The following is a 25583-nucleotide window of genomic DNA, read 5'->3' as shown; positions in this document are numbered from 1 at the left end:
GTACTCTTTTGCACTGACCCATCTGATTCAAATTGTCAGTAAATGTCAGTGTGCTCGTTTCAGGGATGGCATGAGTGTTTAGACAGGTCCCATATTTCACAGATGAGATGGTGCTTTAGGCAATGTTTGCCCTGTCTCTCACAATCATTTTGATAAGAGTTGATTTTCACGCCATCAGTCCAGGAAAATAAAATTTCTTTCAGCATGTTTGAGTAAGTGCAATTCTGCCTTCCTGCTGTGTGTATCTTGCAGCGAGTCCTCTGAGATTTGGAGTCTGCTCTTCATCTTTGTAGAGGAAACATGCATGCCTACAGAAACTGTTTGAGTTGTCGTGTTTGTCCTTGACAATAAAAACCTGTTATTCTGAGCAGCAGACAGTTTCTTGCTCTATCAGCTCATTTACTATCATCTGGATCTCCCCCGTGTGCCTGCTGTTTTAGAAAACATCAAATAGTGAATTTTCTAGACTTCCCACTTTATAATTCCCCCTCCCAATATCTACCTGCTACAGTTTTGTGTTTTATCCCTTTATGCTGTCTTCATTCCAGTGGATGTTTCTATCTAGACATGAATGGGCAATAATAATACTTCTTGCCAGACTTACACAGTACCGGACTATAAGTAGAAATGAGGACCAATGACAGTGAAAATAGGTCTTAAATCTAAACTCTTCAATAAGTTACAGTTAAATTTAATAATAACTTGGGCTATTCTGCTTTCTCAACATTGCATCAACTACTAAAACAATTGACTTCATACATAGTGGTTCTACACATGGTTACAAAACTAAAATAGATGGAATGAAATGATAATGAATAGGTATGCCATCCATCAACTTACATTCCCAGTACCTGTCTTCTCTGTTCACCCACTCCTTCTATTACAGTTCTGCAAGTGTTTCCTCTGTTTGGATTTCATTTGTTGCCATGAATTTTTACTTTATGCATTTATTTAATTTTTTAACTTCATCACTTATTCTGTGAGCTTGGCTCCCCTGTGCAGGTCGAGCCACTCAAGTGTAAGGCAAAATGTCATTTAACAAACGGTACACTTTGAAAAAATTTGGGCAATGTTATGTTTTTATCTTAATATCAAAAATCAGCTGCTCCACTGAAATAAACTTGTGATATTTTTCTTCATGCTCTTTCAAAATTTTGTTTTCAAGGTTCCTCACACTGCAGTCTTTGTATGTTTAACCTGGAGATGTGTGTTACTTAAAGGTTAAATTTAAGACCTTTTGTATAAAATTTGCTTTAACTTCAGGCTCCTTTGTGGAAAAAATAAAATTTTTATAGACAGTGAAAGAAATGTCCAAGTTTAAAAGGTTATATGAGGAATTGAGAGTAAATTGTATCTTATTTATGACATTTAATGATCACTCCCAATTTTGTAAGATGCACCATTTAATTGTTTTTACAACCAATTACAATGATGTCATTTCTTTTAGTACAAAAATAATGAGCGTAAGCTAAAAGTATTGGTTCTGGATCCACGTAGATATATGGTTTTATAGTTAGAATGGTTGCTTAGTGCAAGAGTTTCCTGTTATACAATTCAAGTAATGGGATTTGAATCCAATGTTCTTTTTGTGAATTTAAATTTTATTTAAAAAATGCTCCACTTTTCCCCTGAAGTCAGAAAAATGCACATTAAATTACCTTGCAATTCTAAATTACAGTAAGGTACGACTTACATAATAAAAAAAAAATGTAAGAGTCATTTTCCAGACAGTTTATCACCTTCACCTGATGCTCTGACAATTTATCAATTTGAACCCTAAGCAGTCTTATAGAAGTAAAATACTTTACAAGTGTAGTCTGCTCATCTAAATAGAAAATCCGTGGGTGGGTTAAACTCAATGATAAATGCTCTTCTGTCTCTGAAGAACAATTATACAAGTTACATAACCGTTCTTGGGACGCTGCTTTGTTACAAGAGAAGTACAATTTCCAAGTGGTAAATCTGGGTAGAATCCACCAGTTACATGACTGCTGAAGATACTTCAGTACAGGTATACGAGTGCTGAAATTGAACATTGTTTGAAAAAAAGAAGAAAAAACTGTGCTTTCATAGAGAGAATATTTGATTTACAAATTAACAAGATAAAAAGGGAATTATTTTCACTGTTTACCTCCGACATACCTTATTGTACTCTAGAGAGAATAAAGCATATGGAGATGGGAGTAATAGAAACATAAAATCTTGTGCTAGCTACACATTTCTTTCCATTTCGCTTCTAAATAATTTATGAGCTTAGAACAACATTTATTTAAAAAATAAATAACCAGGGACTATTTTTGAAGATATGGAATTAGTTTCTTTAATAAGTGCAACAGATTGTTAAAATAAGATATTAATTAAAGGCCAACCAAACAAGGACACTGACTTGGTGGCTGTGAACAAATGCACTTTTTCTAAACCATAGAAAGGCTAAATCCAGACTCTTTCTCCTAATTATAGATGTACGACCACAGAAATCAAGCCCCACACTTATCCACCAGTAGAAAAAAACCCTGGCTCTTCAGTGTAGAGAAGAATTTCTTAGCAAATTGCTCAGTACAATAGAGCAGAAAAAAATGTTACAATATAATTAAATAAGCCAGGTATTTTTTCTGACAATGTATATTCTCTGACTGCGTAGGGTCATTTATTTTATACCTTCTGTTGAACTGTATTGGCTTTCATTTTAATTATTTTTTCCCAAAATGTGCCATTATGCTAAAGTAAAATTATAATTACTAATGTCAAAATCATTCCTGGCAAAAATAAACTTGCTGCTCTAGACGACAAACTTAATGCACACGGGGTGTTTTATTTTTTAAAATGAGATTTTTTTCATTTAAAAGAGAATGAACAAAATAATAAAAAATAATAATAATGAAACACTGGATCCTGAGCATATTGAATTATTCTGCCAAAACAACTGCAACCATATTTTTTTCCCCCTTTGGCATTCAGTCTTTCCTGTTTGCAAAAGCTTTTCCCAGAGACAAGGGGAGTTTATTGGCAACATCTTTAGAACATATTCTGGAAGACATACAAAAAAAAAGTAAAATAAAATAATGCTATTGTAGAAACAGTAGTGGGGATGCACAATGTACTGAAGGCTATGGTCTCCACCAGCACTCAGTTTGTCAAGAACAAACTGAATTTGTAAAAAAGAACAACAACTCAGTTTTTAAGATATTCATCTTTTAAACATTTTTAGAAATCGTTTCTCAGACATGAAAAACACTACTTGCATATTCATAAGCCATGTAAACATAAAGGAAAATGTTTTGTTTGTGTGAATACGGTCCATTCAGCATTTCTTCTATTTTTTTATTTATTAGCTTACACACAATAAATTTAAAATAAACTAAATAAATAAAGCCACAATAAATTTAAGGCTTCATATAGACAATTAATTACGCCCGATAGCCATTTTATTGTGCACACCTATATAGTTCATTGTGAAAACAACTAATGCTTGATCACATGGCAACAATTAGGAAAAGGAAGAAAGAGAATCAGGAACTACTAAAACATTGACAGCAACTTATGATCCTCTGGGATTTTGACACACAAACGTTATTTGTAATCACAGAACGTGATTAAAAATGGTAAAAATATCTTGTGAGCAAAAGTTGTAGGTGAAGACGTTTTGTCCGCATCAGAGGTTAGTGATAAATGGACAGACTGGTTTGAGATGATAGAGAAGTAATAGTAGCAAAAACAAAACTGATTTATGCAGAATGCAGCAGAAAACCTCACAGGGTGCCCGAGTAGTCCGCTAAGAACAGAAAACTGTGGCTGCAGTTTACAGAGGCTCAGGAAAATTAAATGAAAACAGATTGGAAATATTGATTGGAAACATTGTGTTGTCCAATGAGCTTAAATTTTAGCTTTTAAATGAAATTGTACAATGGTGTGGGGGATGCTTTGTGGCACATGTTAGGTACCCAAGTATGCATTGTTTAAATAGGACAACCTACTTGAGTGTTGTTGATGATCATGTCACTGCAAAGCCCTCTTATGACTATTTAGAAATAACCATAAAATAGCCAGTATGTCTGAATTAACATGTCTTTGTTTCAGGACAAAACATGGTAGCACTAAAGCTAACAGAAAGTTAAGATATTCACTGCATTGTTAAAAGTTTCTTGTAAGAAGCAACTTAATCCAGACAGATACTTTGCACCTCTTGCTTGTTCTCAGTTATTTGACCTGTTACCCTCTAGTAGTTGCATCAATTCTTTTTGAACATAAACAATAAACCAAAGCAAAACAAGCCCCACAGACTAAAAAGTTGTTTTTTTCTCCCAAAGCCATAGCAAGGCCGAACTCCAGATAGCATAGATTCAACAAATCCCAACACTTGCCTTCTTCGCTAAACTGTTACACCCCAACACTACTGCATCGTTTATAGAAGGAATCCAAAGCACAGCAACAATTGTGATAAGCGTCATACTTTACTGGGTGAAATGCACAATATCTAAATGGTGCAATTTATGTCTGCTATCTCCCTTACCACTTAGATTTATTCTGTATTCGTATAACTATTAGCCATGCTGCACTTTTTCTGCTATGGTTTCATTTGTGGAGATGCAGTAGAGCTTAATAGAGAAAATCAAAAGAGCCCACAAATACACACCAAGGTTCAAACTGTGTGTATGTGAGAGATACATTTATAATAGATTCAGATTAACTACCAGCTCAGATAAACAGATGTACAAATGCTGCTGCTCAGCGGCACAAAGAGAAATGATAAGGAGCATGGATTCTGTTCTGCTTCAATGTTGCATAGGTTTCGTTCGGATGGATCCGTTTATCTGATCCGTCAAACGATTCAGTAACTTGGCCCCGTTCTTTTTTTAAGAACTACTTTTGCATCAAGAATCAATTATATGCACTGTTTTGTTAAATGGCTTTGTTGATTAGCTATTTTGCTCAAGTCTTTCTTTGGATTTCTTGGTTGTAAAGTTAATCTAACATATTCCATTTGTCAATGATCAGCTGTTGTGACAAAATGTTGATATACAGAATCATGTTTTTATACATTCTTTGAGCTCTGACGAAACTACCTTATTTCAGGGATGAGAGGAAACTGTACACCCTATGCTAGATAGCGTCAGTCAGTCTTAACTTCATTTTCTTTAAGTCATTTTTTTAGTTACATTTGAGGAGTTAAATATAGCTCAACATAATTTCAATTTCCAACATACACAAGTTATACATGCCACAAAAAGACAGATGTGAGTTGGACCTGATATGTCTTGTAGAGTGCCTGATATGTCATTTGTTGTGAAATGGTGCGATACAAATGCACTGAATTTAATTAAATAGATGCACCCAATACCACCCGAGATGATTACTGATTCCCACTTCCTCTGAGCTTAAAGTAAAACAGGAACCTTGTTTTAACTTTGTTGTATCCATTATCCATGGATATCCGATACATTATCCGATGGATAATGGATACAACAGTTTGATGCTGAAGATACAGAGCGTCATTCACTTGAATGAAAAATGTTGATATTCGGACCTTAGTGTAATATTTTTTGCACCTAATCAGACACCTTTGTGGTTAAGCATTATTTTCAAACAAGCAAAGCTGCTTCAGGTTGAAACTGACAACATCTTTTTGCATCCAGGTGCCACTGCGGCATGTGCCGCCCTGGGCAAAGAACCAAATTTTCCATATTAGTGAAGGAAAACATAAAAGTACAACGTTTATGACAAGCTTACCAAAAAGGGTGTCCATTTTAGCTAACTACCAGCTTTATGACAGTCATCAGTTCATTCTTAAAGTTACCCAGAAGAACATGTATGGACATTTTAACCTCTATTACTTAAAAAAAAAATTGTTTCACTTTGTTTTTTTTTTTTTTATGTAGTTTTGTTGGTAGAAGTGTTGCTGACTTTAATCTTTGCCTTTTGTTAAGATCTCTTTTATTTAAATTCTCTTTGAGCATTATACCACCAACCTGTCTGGGATTATAGTTGAAAATCGGCTTGTTGGGTACAACCCATTTCCTTTGAACTTTTGTGAGTTAAATAAACTTGCAAAAAACAATAGAAATACCCAAAAAAAATCCAAATGACAGATCAAAGCTGCTGATAATAGCATATTTCCTTTTTTTTTATGTGTGAACATTAATAATTGAGGGAAGCTTATATTCCTGTTTATGTTGATCCAAATACTCAGCTCTTGCAGAGGTACAAAGTTGCAATTACTTACCATTGTTTGGCATCTGCATCACAGTTGCAGTCATACTTGGGGTCGGTGCAGTTTTTGTCCATGCCACAGGCGCACTTTTCTATCCCAGGTCCTGATCCGCCCCAATAAAAATGCTTCTCGCTGCCTCGGCCAACCCACCATGTGTAAGGGGGCCCGTCTATGAATGAAACACAAAATGCAAAGGGCAACCTGTCAGTCTTTTTCCATCCTCTGTGTGTCTGCCGTGCTGCTTATTTGACTCCTTGCAGAAAGGCAAAACGACGGACGAAAATGCAAACAAGTGTGGAGGAGGTAAAAATGTTTGTTGAACCCTTTAAATTCAATATGCTGAAACGTCGATAACTCCCAAACATTTTGTCGAGGTTTCTTTAAATAAGACAATATTGACCACCGATAGCTGCCTGCTGAATGAAATTTATTTGCTCACTATGTTTAGACAAGCAAGTACCTCTGAGACTGATAGACACACCTAGTCACAGATCATTCAAGGGGGGTTACAACACAAACGCAGGTTCAGTGTTGCATTGTCATTCATTTCTACACTAGGCATGTGCGTATAAAAATGTCAGAGTACTTATAAGCTCTTTTGAGTGCATCTCTTTATGCTGCTTGTGTGGATGCGTCCATTGTCAGATAAAAGGTGAAGAACTGCTGACTGTCGAGAAGAAATGTAATATTGTTTTCTTTGCCTTGAACAATATTTTCTGGCATGTGACGGTAACTATGCTGAGAGATAAGTGTGAATGCATAGGTGGCAGGCAATATATCATAGCAAAGTAAAATACTAAAAAAAACAAAACAATATGAGGTTTAAAAGAATATTAGGTTTGTAACTTTATTCCTAGGAAATAAACTGGATGGTCAATAACAGTTTGTAAAATGCCATCAAAGCCAATGGAATCTCCTGAGCCATCCTTTTTACACAAAGGGATTGAAGCAGACTCTTGATGAAGCAAAACTGCATTGAGAGGCTTGATATATTGCATTATCACAGTGTGCGGGGCTAAACTCCAGGAGGAAGCTAAAAATGTGTCTCTTTACTGAAGACTGTGTGTATGTGTGTGTGTGTATGTGTGTGTGCGCGTGCGTGCGTGCGTGCGTGCTCGGCCTTGGTGACCCACGGTTTTATTGCTCTTGTGAAGAGAATTAGCTTCATCTCTCTTCAGGCCACTGTTCAGACAAGCCATCATCAGTAGGATTAACAGCGCTGCCTCAAGAGACTTCCTCGTGCTCTCATTTTATGTGTTCATGCGACTGTCTCCTTGCTGTTGCACTTCCATACAAGTGAGAGTAAGTTTATCTAGCACCGTTTCAGCCTCGCACTTGGAGCAGCGATCCCACAGCACAGCCAACCTGGTCAGAATATCCACAAGAGCCACTCATCTTGTTAAGTCATTGAACCTGAAAGGGATCCGTAGCCTCTTTGAACATGTTCAACATGAAAGACAAGTGAATGTAAGTACGCTCCTCTCACTTAAGTAGATCTTTCGAGCAGAAGTACAAGTACCAAAGGGATACAAAACATCATCAGTGCGTCACTTTCGAATTTACATCTCTCCCTAAATAAAAAAAAATAAAAAATAAGACATACCAAAAACTTCTTGCACGTTGTACACAATGGCTATTTAGATGCAGAGTTTCTCACTAGCATGTCAGGTAACAAGAGCAAGAAGAAGAAGAAGTCAATGAAAGCAAAGACGAAGGTTAAAAACACAGAGGTAAAGGAAGAGAGCAGCGCCACGGAGATCCAGATTTATGTGATATGTCATATGTGAAAGACTTTGTATTTGTGTATATTTGTTTTCTGTACTCTAAGGCTCGCATCTTTAATTTTAGTATATTTTTGTAGACCTTCGCCTCTTTTCTGACACTTTAGCTTTTATGTTCTCTGTATTGCTTTGCATTCCTCTTTTAGAGTTTCATTGTAACCGTTGGATTTGGGATTTTGGGTGATTCTTGCTTTGCTTAGTTTCATGATTGCTTAGTTTGTGGTTTCTGCTTCTGCTCAATCATTTATTCCATTAGATTCTCCCAGGTCTCTCAACTTTCTTGTCATCCACTCAGCCGGTCTCCGTCTCTGTCAGTCCACCTGTTTCTATTTCCAGTGATCACCTCTCTCTCTCTCTGTGTGTGTTCATTTTGTCTCTGCTGTTTCACCCCTGCTGGAATTTTGTTTTTGCTCTGGTCTTTGAAAGCTAGACTTTGTTTTCCATTATTAAGACCTTTTGTTTTATGCATCAACCTTCCCTCCAGTATCCCTGCTTTCCCATATTTGTGTCCTTCATTCACCCACATGATATAAACCTTCACGTATTAGGTAACACAAAAAACGTTTTACATTTCTAAACTATATTGCACCAAGCAGGCAGTGTCATTAAAGCAAAAAACAAAACAAAAACAAAAACAAAAAAAAACATCACTGCTGTTTAAACATGAGACAACTTTTAGATTTTGTTAAAGAAATGACCTCAGCCTTAGCAAGTTCAGATTTGCATCATATTTTCCCTAACTCTTTGAAGTTTCCTCACCAACATCACAAGCCTCTTTACAGCAAGAGCCATGAAAAACAACTGAAGCACCAGCATGGCCATGGAAATAAACATAAAAACTGTTCTGCTGAGTATAAATAGAGAGTAGGAGAGAAAGCATGTGAAGAACATATTGTAAACGTAAATACATTCTAGCCGCCTTCACAGTCCTAAGAAAGTTGACTAAGAATATGTGAAACAGACACATATATATCACACATGATAAGTAGTTGAATACTGTTCTGTATATTGTTTATTTGTTTTATTAGACAAAGAAACTTTCTCCCGGTGTCTTTTTCTTGAGCACCGGTTGCTTGGTTCGTCTTTCGGCATGCTCCATTTTTGTTTTAACTGATAACATGCTGATCACTGAGCACAACTGTTTCTTGATTTGCTTACAGCATAAATAGTTTTCAAAACTTCAAACTTTACATTATTATTGATCACATTTCTCATTTTCTTTTACTTTGTTTACAAAGCTTAATTGACAGGGAACTGGCTTTTTAGGCTACAGTTAACCTGGATGGTGTTATGATCCACAGGAACCATTTTGCACATCTGCAGCAGGTGACTGTAATTTTAAAAACGATTCAGGCTAATGGGCACAATCTTTAAAAACCAAGATGAAAAATGCATGTGAGATAGGTGCAAGAAAAAGTGGGGTGAAATCACACATCCTCTTTATGAAGGTAGCAGCCAAAATTATGCTTTAGATCTGGTCTAATAGAGCAAGTATAGCTAGATGCTAGCCCTTTGTGTGGCCGTCTGCTTCACTCTCTGAAATTCTCTCTTGCTCCTGTCTGGTCTTCAATGTGTAAAATTGAAGGCCAGAACTGCATTGTCCCAAAAGGTTAAGGTAATCTACTCCTTTGTCTCACACATCTACTGGAAACGGTCCAAACAAAAGGTCCAAACAAAGCTGCGCCGAATGAAGAGTGCTTGGACACCGAGGTGGCGGGATGTAGATGATTCTCAGCTGCAGAGGAAGAGGTTTATTAATGTGGTTCAGGGACAAGTGCCAGGTAGTACTGATTGGCACAACTGTGGAGCATTACTAATCAGTCTCCCTCTCTCATTATAGGGAGTGTTGTAGCCAAAAACTAAGAAACACCAGTCTCACAAAGAATTGCCACCATATGGCAGCCACAATCTATGAACTGTTCTCAGCTTCTTAAATAAATAATAATAATAATAATAATAATAATAATAAATAAATATATATATATATATATATATATATATATATATATATATATATCTTTATGGGGGGAGGAAAGCAACTTTATTACTCTGTTATCCTGATTTGAAAAACTGGGAGATTTCCTGGTGGGCTGGTCTGACATTTAGGGAGAGGTTGTCTTTGTATTTAACCTGATGTAACAGGGTCAATGCTCGTGGTCATTGTTTAAAAGAAGGAAAGTAGAAAGTATTTAATCTCTAAACACTTGTTTGAAGAAAAATATATTTTCTGATATCATGGAAAAAGGATGTGTTGAATAGAATATTGTTTGGCATGTGCACTCATGTCTACACTGTAAAGCAAAAACGCACTACATTACAAAGAGAGGACTATTGTAGATTAATATGTACTATTTTAAAAGATATCAATAATAATAGATTATCTAACGTGGGCTGGTCTGAGGCATGAAGCTCCATCATGTAACTTTCCAATTAAATGGATTTAGTTTTGTAGTTGTAAAGTTAATAACATTGAAAAAAAAAATCCATGTACATTTTCTTGGTACTGCTCCTCTGAGTAAACCCTCTGATGCTGCAGTGATTAAGTAAAACATTTAAGCTCACAAATTAGCTGATTTTTTTCTTGTCTCATGGAAAGAACACAAAAAATAAACTTGCCTGTTACTTTCAATGCCTTATCAAAGTTTTCTCTATTTTTGTGGGGAAAAACAGCAAAAATTGAGTATTCTAGAGCCAAAATGACACACTTGACCACTTTCACATCTTGGGTGTCTGTGATAGGGGGTAAGATGAGAGGAGGCAGAAGGAGGGGGACGGTGGGACATCAGGTGGAATGGGAGCCACGAATTGTGCCAGTTTAAGTCTCCTGTGTGGTTTGGTTTGTTCTGCCAACACAAACAACTCATGAGTGGAGAAGGAGAGAGGAAAAAGAGTGGAAAGAGAGATGAGAGCACAGCAGCACTGATGGGTGAAGATGTTAGGGGGGGAGAGATGAAATCAGCCTGGCACAGAGTTCAGATGAAGATCCGCAGAGAGAGGCCGCTGCCAAGATGGCTCCGAGTGGCTTCTTTTTGGTGTGTAGGTGCGTCCTTGTGTCTTTGAGAAGAACAAACAAAGTAGGCATCTCTTCAAGGGAGAAAACTTGCAAGGTAAAATGTGTAAATAGTGTACACAAAGTGGTAGAACACACATCCGTGCAAGTCTACCTAGCGCAATTAAATCTAATGTGTTTAACATCCATCCATCCATCCATCCATCCATCCATCCATCCATCCATCCATCCATCCATCCATCCATCCATCCATCCATCCATCCATCCATCCATCCATCCATCCGCCCATGCATTGTTAAAAATAACCAGCTTTATAAAAGCTTAGACAGCGTGTTTGTCTGTTCTTTATAACCTTAACTCTCTGCATCTATCCTAATCCCTTTCTGCTTCACCACCAAATCCCCCCACAAACATGGATAATGTTTATAGGAGAGGAGAAAGCAGCCATGACAGATTGATAAGGCCTGGGGTTGTGTTCCTCCTCTGTCCTCAGGGACAACCACACAGCAGCACTTGTTGTGATCTATTTGTTACTTTAGTAATATACAAAAATGCGCACACACCCACACACCCACCAACCCACCCACAGACACACTCAGTTATTTATCTCCTCTCTTTTCCAGGAGGTTAATGTCCACATCTTCATCATGTCTGCTCTGCTTTGTTGAAACTCCCACAACTACAGACAGATTGAGCCGCAGAGAGAAGACACAGAGGGGAACAGATGCAGTAGGACAGAGATAAGGGGTTAAGAGATAGGAATAATGACAGTAAGAAAAACAGACCCAGTAATGCAGGAAAATGAGAGATTTTGCTGTGTGAATGAAACGGGGCCTTATAGTTTCGTTCCGACATAAACATCCATCTTCAGTGAGCAATCTGATGCAAAAGTGGTAGGCAGAAAACTCATATTTGAGGGGTGGGGGTTTCCTGATAAACTGAAATATCAGCTTGTCACAGTCAATTTCTATCTTTTTTGCCTGACATTGCCTCCACTCTATCCCACTTTGATGATTGAGGGGATTCAAATTTCCTATATCAAGAACTTGAGAGTCACACACAGTTTGAGAACAAATTGAGTTTTGCTGAGTGGGCACTGGTTGGCCGTTTTTATTATTTATTTTTTATTTATTTTTTGGCCATCCACAAGTCGTGTCAGGGGACATTAGTTGGTCCCTGTCCATGATGAAGAATTCTAACAATTTCCTCCCAGGGCCCCACTTTGTGACAGTAGGCAGAAAAATAACACTGCTTTTGAAATTCAATGAACTGGACGTCGTAAGAGTTAGACAGTTGTTCGCTTTGGAAGAAATGCTGCTGAAACAAAAGGTATGGTGTTTGTGTGTATTGAATGGTATAGTAATTGTTATATTATTAATGGTCATTATGTAAAAATACCAACTTGACATAATTAGGCCATTTCATTTATACCAACTGAAGGCAACATAATCAGTTGATATCTGTGTTATAAAAATGCTGGATATATCAAACATAACCTAAAAGAAATTTGGCTTCACGATTTAACGTCTTCAAATTGGCCTTTAAGAAGCTCCTGCTCTTTCCAACACTGCGCCTTCAGCATGTGCATTAACTCATTAACAACCACTGCTGAACGGAGAAGTAGCTCATTTGATGACCTCAGCAGATACGCAGTTCCACCGGGTGTTTGCTAATTGCTACTGGCGCTAGTCTTAAGGAGCTCAGTGGTGGAGCTGCGTGGCTCTGTGAGGTGGAATCTCGGCTTTCGACTTGCAGCTTTGAGGAGGCGCTCCGTGGAAAACCCAGTGCTTGGTGAGAGCAAGCTTTTTCTGCACCCCTGAATGGCTGCCACTGGAGATTAAAGGATTTCTCAAACATGCATGAAAGTATCAAAGCAACACTCCAGGTATGTTTGTGAAGAGGGAATGAAATTATAACATGATGTAATGCTCAAGAAGGAAAGTTTTCCAGTAATTTCTGTGATTTATGCTTTTTTTTTAATCTCTTTGTATTTCTGAAGGTGCAGTGTGTATATTGAGAGCAAGCAAGCGGTAGCTAGATTTTGTCCTCACACTTTCACTGTATTTTTGCAGATGTACTCACACTGACCATACAAAGCCAGGTCTCCATGGCTAAATGACTACATTTAAAGTGTCCTATCATAGATTAAAAGCAACATATGTTTTAGTAATATATGCATTGCTACTGCAGCATCATCACATATATATTGCCTCTTAAAGCAACATGGCGTTAGTTTACTCAGTACAGGAAATCACCATTAGAAAAGGAAAAAAAGTGCCCATTTGTTTTATTACCTAATCTATCCTATGAACCAACACAGTGACTGTTCCATATTTTCTTGATCGTCAGTCGTGTTCAAACATGTTCTGTCAAGATATTGTTCCCTGTTTTGGTATCCTGTCATCATCCTTCCTCAGCTGCCCCAGTTTATGTGTCATCACAGCTGTAATACTTAATCACTTAACTAAGACCTGTCATTCATTGTCTGATTCTTCTGTTATGATCTCAGAGTCAAGTTGGCTGTATTTTCCCGGTGTTGGCTTCACATTTTCTCATCAGTCTGAATATTAAATTTACCTTATTATAATCTTGCTTCCTGCCTGCATTTGGGTCCTAACCTCAATAAATTAGGAGAAAGTGCAAATGCATTAGCGAGGGACTGTAGGGTAGATGGCTGCTGACGATGATCTTCAGCTATTGTTGTGCTTTGAGCATCGATCCTTTGGCTACACGGCGTGAATGTGAATCAATGAACTTCTGCACTTTACGATCTAAAGAGAACAGTTAACCATATTATTAAAAAAGGCAAAAGTATATCTCATAGATTCAGGCTTTTACTTCGATAGAAACCGACCATCAGGAGAAATAAAACGGGCTTAGCTTAGTCACACACGGATGCCCCTTTTTGGACACACACACATTTTCTATCCTGGCATGGTTTCACATTAAGCCATGGATCAATTTGTCTATATTTGAGTGACACTGGTTTTTGTTCTTTGTTGCCCTCCTTTGTCTGGGTTTCTATTTGTTGTGAAGAGATCCTCGTCTCTCCACTCTCCACAGGCTGGTCCCTGTTAGCGTCCTATCCTCTCCAAATCTCTGGTTTTATAGAGAGGCTGCAGGGAGGCACATTAGCTATGCCCTAGGTTGTCTCCCGAGAGCTACAGATAATGCAGTGAGTGTTTGTGTGGGAGAGAAACTGAAAGCATTTGTACACCTCTCTCTTTCTCCCCCTTCATTTCTTTATCTTGAGGACTCCATGTGTGTCTGTTTATTCTCCTCTTTTCATCTTTTAATACAGCTTGGTGACTTTGCCTGGATCCCTTGTCACTTTCTTTGTCTCAATCCTTCTCTTCTCCTCAACCACCTATCCATCAAATTAGTTTGAGAACCACTGCTCATTCCTGGCCCTGCCATAACTCCCCCCCCCCCATCCCTATGCCTCCAACATATGTAGGTCTCTCTCTCTCTCTCCCTCTATTTTGAGCTCCCCACTTTCTCCTTGCTCTCTTATATCGCTCAGTCTCAGGGGCCTGCTCTTTATCTCTCTACCTAATATCTCTATCTACCTTCCTTTCACAAGGCTGGATCTCTTGCTTTAACCAGGCTCCTCTTTTCCTCCCTCTCTCATATCTGCCTTCCACACATTTTTCTTGCATTCTTCTATTGCTCGGTCTCAGTGGCCTTTCTTTCTCTCTTTGCACCATATCGGACCATCTATCTCATGTCTCCATGACTCTTTCCTGGCATCTAATCTCTTTATGTTCTCATTAGTCCAGACCATAATCTGCCCTTTCATGTATGTTAAATGTAAACTCCCTTGCTCTGATCCCCATCTAAAGCTGTATTTGAAATGTACTGTGTTTCCCTGGCATTTATTTTTGGTTTGATCTGAAAGGGGATGCTATGCGTACCAAAATGTGAAACGGTTGGTGATCGCTGAGTTTTTGTAATTTACAATTAGTGGCTAAGTGAGTGTGGGTATAATGGTTATTTGAAAATGAAAAGTGAACAAATGAGCAATAATTTTTAGGTACAGCAGTATTACCAAAATTGAGAAAAATGGAAAAAGTAACTTTCTTCAAGAAGTTCTCCAATATTTCATTAGTATTTGGATAATTGACTTCTAAAGTGTATGAACTTTGGTGTCCTTCCACAAGCTTCTCATTATAGCTTGCTTGCTGAAATTTTGGCCCATGACAGAACAGATGTCAGTCATGTTTGAAGGCCACTTTGCCTTCAAACCTTTTCTACTTCGCTTACAAACTTCCTAAAAGTCTGAGATCAGAGTTAATGTTTAAAGGAGATCTACTTTGCTTCCTTTTAAACAATTAGGATAGGTCTATAGACTATACAAAACGTGTTCAATAGTTTTCTCATAAAAGCATTCTCAGATTACTAAATTTTACCCGTTTAATTCTGCCTATTTTGAGCTCCTTTCAGAATTATCATTTTTAGGGCACTGTCACTTTTATGCAGCTAAACTATTGATGAGGTGGTGCAGCAGTAAAGTGATGTATTGATTACTGCATCAGACTAGCTGTAGTCTTAGACATTGATTATGATAATATTGTTGCCATATTGTTACACAGTACAGTAAAACTGCTCTTTCCATGGTTGTAAAGGCTACGTTTTACTACAGTAAAGTGGCGTTATTTTGTTTACTTGTGGGACTTTTCCAGCAGCTTTTTTATGTACATTTCCCACTATTATATCCACATTACTGATAAATAATTATAAACAAATATGGTCATGTAAATGTGCTGCAAAACCATTAGCCTGGCAGTGAAACCTTGGCTTTATTATTTTGACCATGGTCTTGTTTTATTAAAAGTAATCACAGGCTACTTCACCCCTGCCTCAAATGAGACCTAATTTTGAATCTGAATCTGAGCTCAACAATAAACAGATAACATTTTGCCTGATTTCTTAAACAAACAGCTGGTGGTTTATGCAGCAGGACATAGGAGGAGAAAAAGTGCAGCACTTTTTACACCTGAATACTTTCCAACTTTCCCTGGTGAGAGTCACTGATGGTAACACTTGCTATTATTTCTTCAATTAACAATGTTTACTCTGTTACCCTGCAAAGTAAACAAGCTTCAGCTGATCGTCCACTTGCTGCATGTAACATTATGCTCTCTCCACCTTCTGCTCCAATTAGGCTAGCATAGCAACATGCTATGCATTGATTTTCAACAAACTCCTATCCACCCGTGTTTCTCCCGTTTTTCCTCCTCTTCCTTTCCTGAGCAGCCGAGACCTTTGGCCTCTTTGAAATGATGTCATGTTAAGTTCTTCACTGTAAAAATACTGTGAAATGATGACCGAGGCCGGCTGGATGCCGTGTGCTTTAGTGTCAGCTGTGTTCTTGGTGTCACAGCTGGGCTGGCTGCCACCGGGCGCTCGTTAAACTGAGCTGCACACTCAGTGTGCTGCACGGCCAGCAGAAGACTGCATGTTGCTGAAGGAGCATATTTTGAATAATATGCTTCGCATAAGTTGTAGTGGGCTTTGATAATATCACAAAATAATAGCACATAAAGGAGTATTAGTTGCAGGTTGTTAGACACGCTCAGTGCGCCCCTATAAATCCACAGCGACCTTAGAATTTGCCGTTACTGTCTATACTCGAGGATGGCTGTGCTTGTCCATTTGGAAGTCCATTTGTTTGAAGATTTAACTTCCTTCCAGACAACAAACATTTTTCCCAAGACAACAGAGGTCTTTGAACATGGTTGTTAAAGAAATAAGAAAGTACCAATTGCATCAGCTGGGGTTAATAAACTTTTTGCCGGCTGGAAGACCGCTGTCCATGCAGTAGCTATCCAATAAGAAGCTCATACTCGTCTGCTCAACTTAGTTCATGTGGCAACTTTTTCTTTTTTTTTCTTGCTGAGCAGTGTATATTGACATATTGAGACAGACTTTCTGCTGTAACGACATCCAAGTCAACTGATTTGAAAGAGGTTCAGAGGTTTTAATAAACCTGCTCCCAACAATTGCGAGAAGTGACTCATAGTTGCTAAATGCATCGAATAAGTGATTGAAACAGAAAGAGCTGGTACTAAGCAAGCACAGACACAGTTTAAAAGTTTGAGTTGGAAAGTTTGGAGCAACATGAATTGGTACTAAATGTCATACATAGTTTTAAAGCATGTCAATTTGCTGCTGTCTGCTTTCTACGTGAGAATATACTGCAAATAGACCGGTGCAAGGTAATGAGTTATTTTAACAGCTTCCACCTAATGGGATCCACCTCCCTCACAGTTCAGAGGATGAGCCTCCTTTGTTTGCTTCTCATACCTCCTTTAAAGATCTCTCCACAGGTCATCACTGAGAGTATCATCTGTTAAATGAAAAACACATCGGAAGGAGAAGGGGGGAGGAGAAGGAGGGCTAAGTTCATATCGATAGTTGTGACTCTAATTGGCCTGTCGGGGTGATAAAGAGCAAAATAACTAGCTCACCCAAACTCTTCCTGCGCTGCAGAAGAGCATGCATAAAAAAATCCCCCCACACACAATCTTGCAGACAGCGTAGCTGACTAAAGTGCAAGTTGAAGACTATAAACAACCATAATCATCATTACGGCAGGGAAATCTCAATCAGTATTTGTGTGTGTGTGTGTATGTGCGTTTGCGACTATAAGTCACATTTAGTGCTGCGTCACCTTAGGTCAGGGCCGATGGACAGATGCGCCATAAAGAAAATAGTCTCTGCCAAAATACACTCGTTTTTCATTCTGCTTTTTAACTCACGCCATCCATCTCCCCGCTTATCTGTCAAGCTCGTCATATAGATGGGGATACAGTGAACAACACTCATAATTACAGAGGAGGATGAGCGGCTCATAAACAACTCCGCAGAGGCGAGGGCAGAGAGAGTGATGGGGAGAGGCAGAGGAAGAGAAAATCGGCGAGAGGTCGGTTTGGAGAGCGCTCAGAAAGTAGAAGGCGACGAGAGAGAAAGACAGGGCAGTCAGCTCTGAAAATGAGCAAGAAGAAGGAAAGACTTGTTATGAGGACTTGTCAGATGAGAAGGAAGAAGTGAGGGATTGGTTGTGACAGAGATGTTTTGCGGGATTATGGGTGAGAGTGCGAAAACAACAGAGGCCTCACAGACCCTCGGGGATATATTGTTATATTTGAAACTGTGGGTGAAGTGGGAAAACTGACAGCTAAGGTGTGGAAATTCGATAGGAAAAAAATAGTTCAAGGCAAATTGTCACTATAATACTTAACTTCACCTCGTTAAACAGCTACTGCCTAATAAAGCAAGCAAACAGGGCAAAGATAGCATCTGCTGTAATCTCACTTCAGCTCTGACAACGCTTAATGAGGAAAAATATCAAGTGTGAATTTGATAATTATTCAACTTTATCTGCAAGTGACATTTTCATCTTTGCTCCTTCAAGCAAAGAGCTACATCCTTCTGATGACGCACAGAGAAATAAAAGACTTAAGGAAACAAACTGAGGAGCCTGTGAATATTGCAGCTTGTGACAGTTTCCCAAAGCTGGTGCTGTCAGGAAAAGCTTCCAGTGAAGAGGTAATGTGGCCTAAGAAAAAAACAATAAAAAAAAATATATATCCCTCCAGCCCCATGACAATATGAACATTTAGCTGACGTGTTTGCCTTGTAAACAAACACTAAAGAGGATTAAGGTTTTTCAAAGCAGAGAAATGAAATGGAATTTGTTCTCATTCAGTAAAATAAAACATGACATGATAAGCTGGTGCCTGTTCCTCAGATGTATTTCTCTTTTTATTGTCAGCTAACCTGGCAGAGTTTTTCCAAATTTGGATAGCTGAATAAAATCCCAAGGAAGGTCGCATGTGGTTAGAAAAAAAGAAAATAACATTTGATTACACTAATCCTTCCACATCACCACTGGGTACTAGGGTACAGTACTAAACTTATCGTCACTTTATACTCTAGACACAATATTACACTCAAATCAAAGCAGAGCATAAATTGTGAAGTAAAAGGATATACTGTTTTTTTTTTTTCCCAAAATTTTGTCTAATGTGTTATTTAGTCTCAGTATAAATCCAGCTGTCTGTGGATGGCTCGGAGAAAATGAGCAGACATGAAGATCAAGTAACACAGCATGCAGGTCAGAGGTAAAGATTTAAAGCTGTTTAAAGCAAGGCTAAGTGAAAAAAAAGAACAAACAAAACAAAACAATAAAACTCAAAATATGAGTTTTATGCCCTAAAAGTGCTCTGTTTAGTGCATCGTTCTAGATTGAAAAGATTTGGCACAGCTGCAAATCTTCATGAGACGTCTGTTCACCTAGACTCGGATGCCCTGCAAGGAGACCACTAACCGGAGAAGCAGAGAAGCAGCCTTTTGCATAAGGCGTTCCAGGGATTCACAGCTGAGCTCTATTAAAATCCACTGTTAATTGTGAACTCCACATATGGGGCCTTGATGGAAGATTGCCAAGAACAAAGGCACTGTTGAAGTCCTGTTCAAAATCTGCCATGAGCCATGTGATGGGTGCAGCAATGAAAGAAAACCTTTGAGACTAGGCCACTCTAAAATCCAAATTTTGTTGTTTAAGTTGTGCAGCATTTAAGCTTAAGGTCACAAGCTGCTTCTTTAAGATTTCTTGCAACAGAACAGAGTTCATGGTTCCACCGGTCACAAGAAGTCATCACAGATCTGAAGCCCCAGATTAATTTCACAGCAGAGAGAGATAATAATCTTCATGGTGGGCAAGAATTTTTAGGATAACTTCTTTTTGCTTTGCTTTAAAAAAAAAAGTACATTTGAAACACCCAACTTTGTGGAAAGACTTGATAACTTGACTTGATGTTCTCAGATCCTCTGTCTGTAGATGTGCAAAGCTGAGAGAGACATACCCAAAAAGACGCGCAGTGATGATGCAACACACAAGGCATTTCTGACTCAGAGAGGCCGAACACAAACGCACACCTTTTCTACTACGGAAGGCACTGCACCAAACAACCAACAGCAAATACACTTATATCTTTCGATCAACAACTGGCATGCCCACACCCACTATATTGTTCAAAATTTCCTTTATGCTGCTGTGACAAGACAACAGAGAAATTCTCTCGTGTGTCTATCAATTGTCAAGGAAGCCCTTTCTGGAAAGCTCTTCTGGATTTTGGCTTTGTGTTACTCATAAAGGGGACATGCATCCTGCTGACAACTGGTTGCTGTGCTCATCATTGCAACAGTTCATTGTCAGGATCATGATGGATTTGAGGCTTTTATCCTTTAAGTCGTATTTTTTTTTTCGTCATTTTTCTTTCTCCTTTATGGTCAAGCTGTGCTGCAACCCAAACAACCGCTGCTTCATTTCCATTTCCGCTGTTTGTCTCATCTCAAGAGGCGTAATCAAACATTGCTTCGCTCAGATAACATGCAGGGTAAAAAAATTATTTAAGGAAAAACATAAAACTAGGAAAGTCACACAAAAAAATACATGTCAAAGATCATCAAATAGGGATGATTCCTGTCAGTGTTTGCGTCTCTTTCTCTCACACAGTGTATGTGCGAATGCAGGCTATGGAGATTCAGCCTTGCTTCTGGTTTATCTTTGGTGATGTACGGGTGTCATTCTCACAGAAAAATCACTGACAGCAAAACATGAAAATATTCTGGCCTTGTAAATCTCAAGCATACGTCGCTGATCCGCTGGTTGGGGTTGATGCATATTATATTTGAAAGATTTCATCATTGCATCGGCCTTGCAGAAGTCTTACAAGCATTTATTACAAGCCACGACACTAAAAGCGACGGCTTTGGGAAAAGAAAGTTGGGCAGGTTTTTGACAGCTAAGAAATTTCTGAGGAATAAAAGATGTCTTTCAAAGGAGAACAAATAATAACCCTTGACACTCCTTTCACTTCGTGCCTGCTACATTTTTTTCCCCCTTGCGTTTCTTTTTTTGCCATGCTCTTTGTTTGCAGCTGATTTGCAGGTGAAGAGGTTGACCTCGGCACACCGGCCACTAACCCTTTGGGTTTTTTTTGCCAAAGTGCACAAAGCGCTGCCAACCTTTATCTTATTCTACCCCTCTAACACACTCAATCTCCATTTTCAACTTTGTCTGCTTTCAGTTGCCTTTCCTTTCCTCCCCTTTGGTATTCCCCACTCCCCATCCCTCCATTCGCTCTTCTCTTCTCTGTCCTGCTGTCTGGAGCTATTGATTTCTCTAAAGGTTGGCTGCAGCCGCCTTGAGTCTACAACTTTTTTTTTTTAGATTTAACTTTTAGATTTAACTTTCTCTTTTTATCATAGATATATATTTCCTGCTCTTTACTCCTTATCATCCAACTCTGGTATGAACAAAATGTACAATGGAAGGGAGACATTTTAAAACTGTGAACGTCTGCATTTCAATGGATGGTGTCTCATCTTCTTTCTACTGACTACAGAGGAGGGTTAATGACTATCTTATACTACACAAATGAAACCTTACTGAATGTCTGCCAAAATCCTCAAAGGAAAACACCCAAGAATTTCAACTCTATTTAATTTCTGATGAAGACGCATTCATTTCTGATATTTCGGTGAATGGGATGAGTCAGACTGACCCACCTCAGAGGTGAAGGAAAATGGGGTTTAGTCATTGTTTCTCGTATTCATTTTTTAATGTTTGTTTTATAAAAGGAAAATGAAAAAAATTAATAAAATAAATTTAAGTAACCTCTATCCTTCCTGCTGATGCTTGGATGTGCATAGCAACTCAGTGTCGGATTCACTTAAAAGCTTTCCCTGTATTTTCTACATGGCTTTGCTGCATTAATCTGCATATTAATAAAGAGAAGACAGGTACTGCTGAAACTGCTGTAATGCCACCTATGTGCAAATTGAAGCTTAAAATACATATGCAATACCACAGTGATCAGCATTTGAAAGAGAAACACTTAGATTATGTTTAATGGTTTGTTGTGATTTGCACCAGACTTTTGGCAGAAGATGGATCCTTTGTTTAGTCTAACGCATACACTTAGCATATCTAGAGACATTTTTCTGTTATTGCCATTGTAATAAGGAACTTCACAAGTGCTGATCCAAACTTTTAGCTTGTAGGTGTGAAGAATCTCTCAGGACACATTTATTTTCTGACAACATAGAGTTATCACACTGAGGACTTAAGAGTGAAATACATCGACTTTTCTCCTACTGCAGCATTATCAATCGTCAGAAAAAGTTCTGAATAAGTGTTCTGGTTCCATGACATTTTGTTGCTAAATAGTTTTCTTCATCATGCTTTTCACATTTTGACAGGTGGTCAATGTCACTCAAATTCAGAGACATTTAAGGAAGGTGAGGGGCACCAAAATGTCAGGTGAGACCTTTCAAAAATGGTTAACATCAGCATGTCGCACATGCTAGATAATGTCATTGTCTTGAACAGGCTGAGAAAAATTTGGCCCAGACAAGGAACGTTTGAGATTCAGATCTGGTTTCCATTTTAAAGTAGATTCGCACTAAAAAGAAATTAGGACTGCAAATAATGGAGACATCGGGAAGATCGCTGCACATTAATCATCAGATAACAGTTTGGAAATGGTGGTGATAGAAGTAAAATGTCCAACTTTCATGATGCAGTAGCATTAAATAACTAAACCAGCTAAATTAAACTAAAACTTCAATCATTTTATGAACTGAATGAAAATGCATCGCCATGTTGTTGGACTGCACTTTAGCAGTAGAATAAGCACTGCCCACCTGCCCATCATTCCCTAATAATATGTCTATTACATGCTGGTAAACATGTTGACCATTTTAGTAATGAGGACATGGCTGACAGGTGAGGCTACACCTGGCTTCAGGAAGCTCATTACAGCCTCTTAATGATGTGCCATGTTCCATAATTAGAGAACTTTTCAGCCCTCTGTCCAATAAATCCTCATCTGTTGTGCTACTGGATGCAGCAAGAGAGCTCAGGTTTGACTTGACAGGTTGAATTCACCGAGTATCTGGAAGATCTGAGGAAAATCAACAAAATCTACTTCAGGAATCTCTTCTGGATGATGGCATTTGCTGGGTAATAATGAGATATGACAATGAGTTACTAGCAGGCTAGTAATTGGAATGTTTGAAAAGTGTGAGTGCAGAGAATACTTTTTTTTTTTTAAACCAAATGAAATTTGTATAATTATTTATTTTAGATAAAATAAATACAGCTAAATAAACCAAATGTTCCACAGACTATGCAGCCATGAGTATAATTGATAAAGCCTCATAAATTGTTCAGCTCCTCATTTTCACTTTAACATAAAAAAGATTCTCCTCACTCAGCATTAAAACTAAAAACTAACATTTTTCAAAGATTTTTGTGGCACAAGCAGCTAACAAGGCAGAAATAAAATGGTAAGACAGGCAGTAAAAGTTTTGTGCTAACGTCTGCCAGCTGCATTGAGTACTAAAAGTCTTAGTGCATGTAACACATTCTCTACTGGAGAATGGAGCTCTGTGAAGTCCAAACTTTGAATGTTCTCAATTTTCAAGCTAATTTCAAGTAAAGCTCTTACTGATAATCTTTAAAAATCCACAAAAGTACAGGAAATTGACCTGTTGCAAAGCCCAGTGTTAATGGAAGCAATGTGTGATTGTGCTGTTTAAAGATGACGTTGCCTAGCAACCGTCCCTAAAAGATAGGTTGTACCTAACTAAACATTTTTATTAAAAGCAATTTAACCACTAACACAGACAATCATCTGCTTTTCTATAGTTGCTGGTCTATACTTGGTACATATATAGAAAAATGTGTGCACACAGCCTGCGAGGGGGGCTGAGGGGAGTTGGGGATAAGTGTTTCACTATGCTCACCAAAATCAGGTGAATACAATACAGGTTAAGGGCTACCGTGTTTGCAGAACATCAAATATATAGCTGTAAAATCCTTCAAAGATTGCAGCCTAACATCTGAGATCTGAGGCTAGAAGGACGGTCATGACTTCTGCATGTCATAACAAGGATGGATTTGTGAACCCGGTCTCCGACTTAAAATCAAGCACAGACCGAGCTGTGCATTGTCAGCAAGGGCCACGGTTAACAAAAGGGCAGGAAGCTGGACGAGGAGACACAGTCGAGTGAAATCCAGGTGGAGGAACACAACAAACAAGCATATAACCTGCATGACCAAGGCACGGTGATAAGAGAACCGTGTGCTTGGTTCCAGGAAACCATTTCTAGGATGCAATATTCTCGCAGACTCAGGAGAGAAGACGTGAACCAGGAGAGTAAAACAATATGAGTTACGAGGACCTACCTGTGTTGTGGTGTCACATGCCTTACATGATAGGTGCTAATGATTAATAAAAATCTCTGAGATGAGTAGGAGATAAAATACTGCGTACATGTTTGTGTAATCCTGAAATGAAACCAACCAGGTCTTTATTTTCTTTGATGCAGTTCTGGTGGCAATAGGAAACATACAGCCATAACAAACTTTTAGGAACGAGTCAGGTATTTTAACCATCTTCTACATCTATGAACCACTCTGACATGATTGAGTTGAATGTGTAGAAAGAGGAACATACGTGACAGAAACCCAGACCCAGAACCTGCAGGGTTAAACAGAAAATTTAGCTTTAGTTTTTTCTCCAGCTGTTATTTATCCTTACAAGTCCAGTCAACCGTGTTAACACCAGCACTGACATTTTGAAGCTATTAGGTAGGTGGACATTTTTATTTGTTAATAGAGGCCCACAAGCAACACCCTTCGGGTTTTTGCAGGCTGCAACGGCATAGCTCTGACCGTTCACATGTGCCCTTATGAGATGCCTCATTTATTCAGCCGAGATTTTCTGTTTTGACACTTTACAGGACTTACTGTGAGAAACATGAACACAGCAACTGATTAACAAGGTCCAAGTAACAAAGTCTATAATTTAGGCCTTGCTTACGGTGAAAGAACAGCAAGTAAAAGCTTGCTTACAGTGATGAGTTTGGGTGGTTTTAAATTACATCAGCCAAGCTTTGAGCTTTTTTGGGATATTTTGTGGTGTTTTTGATCTAGAAAAATAGAATCATATTTGCTTTAGACTATAGTTACACAAAGTTTTAGTTTAAATAATCAAAATTGAACTTGATTTTTTTATTGCCGTCACATCCGAGTGCTTCTTGTGAAAGTTTACTTACATTTTTAAATGCCTTGAACATGACAAGTACTCATTGCAGTACACAAAGGCTTCGGTATGAGCTCTGATTGTGCTTGTCTGAGAGACAGGTGCTACGCAAGTTAATGAATGCCAGACTGAATGAGCTGAAGTTCGAGTGTCCTGTCTCACAGCAGACCAGAGAAGAGTAAATGATGAATGTGTTTCAATCATTTTGAGACAAGCCTTCATCATTTATTGGAGCTGTCGGACAGTTATCAGGGCTCACGGAAGGCATTTGGAGAGAAGGGCCTCATCTATAATTGAATATTGAGTTCAAAAATGTCACCTAAATCCGCCCGTCTAAATTTCAAGGGGGGGATATCCCCACCGGCACACACCACGGAGGCAACTGACAGCGCTCATCAATCTAAAGTTCAACGTTTGTGTCAATAGACACAATCACCAATAGGAAGTTGTTCATTTTTAACAAG

At 38.5% G+C, this 25583-nt stretch overlaps 1 protein-coding gene across 4 annotated transcripts in view; it reads right to left on the bottom strand.

The window, feature by feature from the left end:
• cntnap2a (contactin associated protein 2a) overlaps nucleotides 1–25583 on the bottom strand; it is a 289428-nt gene that overhangs the window by 66172 nt on the left and 197673 nt on the right. For all 4 annotated transcript variants that reach the window (XM_081601734.1, XM_081601735.1, XM_008438563.3 and 1 more), the window contains exon 16: nucleotides 6221–6377. In XM_081601734.1, the coding sequence (XP_081457860.1) occupies nucleotides 6221–6377 (157 nt within the window). The remainder of the gene's footprint in view (nucleotides 1–6220; nucleotides 6378–25583) is intronic.

This window comes from Poecilia reticulata, chromosome 20 (genome assembly GCF_904066995.2).
Source record: "Poecilia reticulata chromosome 20, P_reticulata-male-v2, whole genome shotgun sequence".
Taxonomy (NCBI): domain Eukaryota; kingdom Metazoa; phylum Chordata; class Actinopteri; order Cyprinodontiformes; family Poeciliidae; genus Poecilia; species Poecilia reticulata.
Note: the sequence above shows the minus strand (reverse complement) of the source record. Positions and strands in the feature narration are given on the sequence as shown.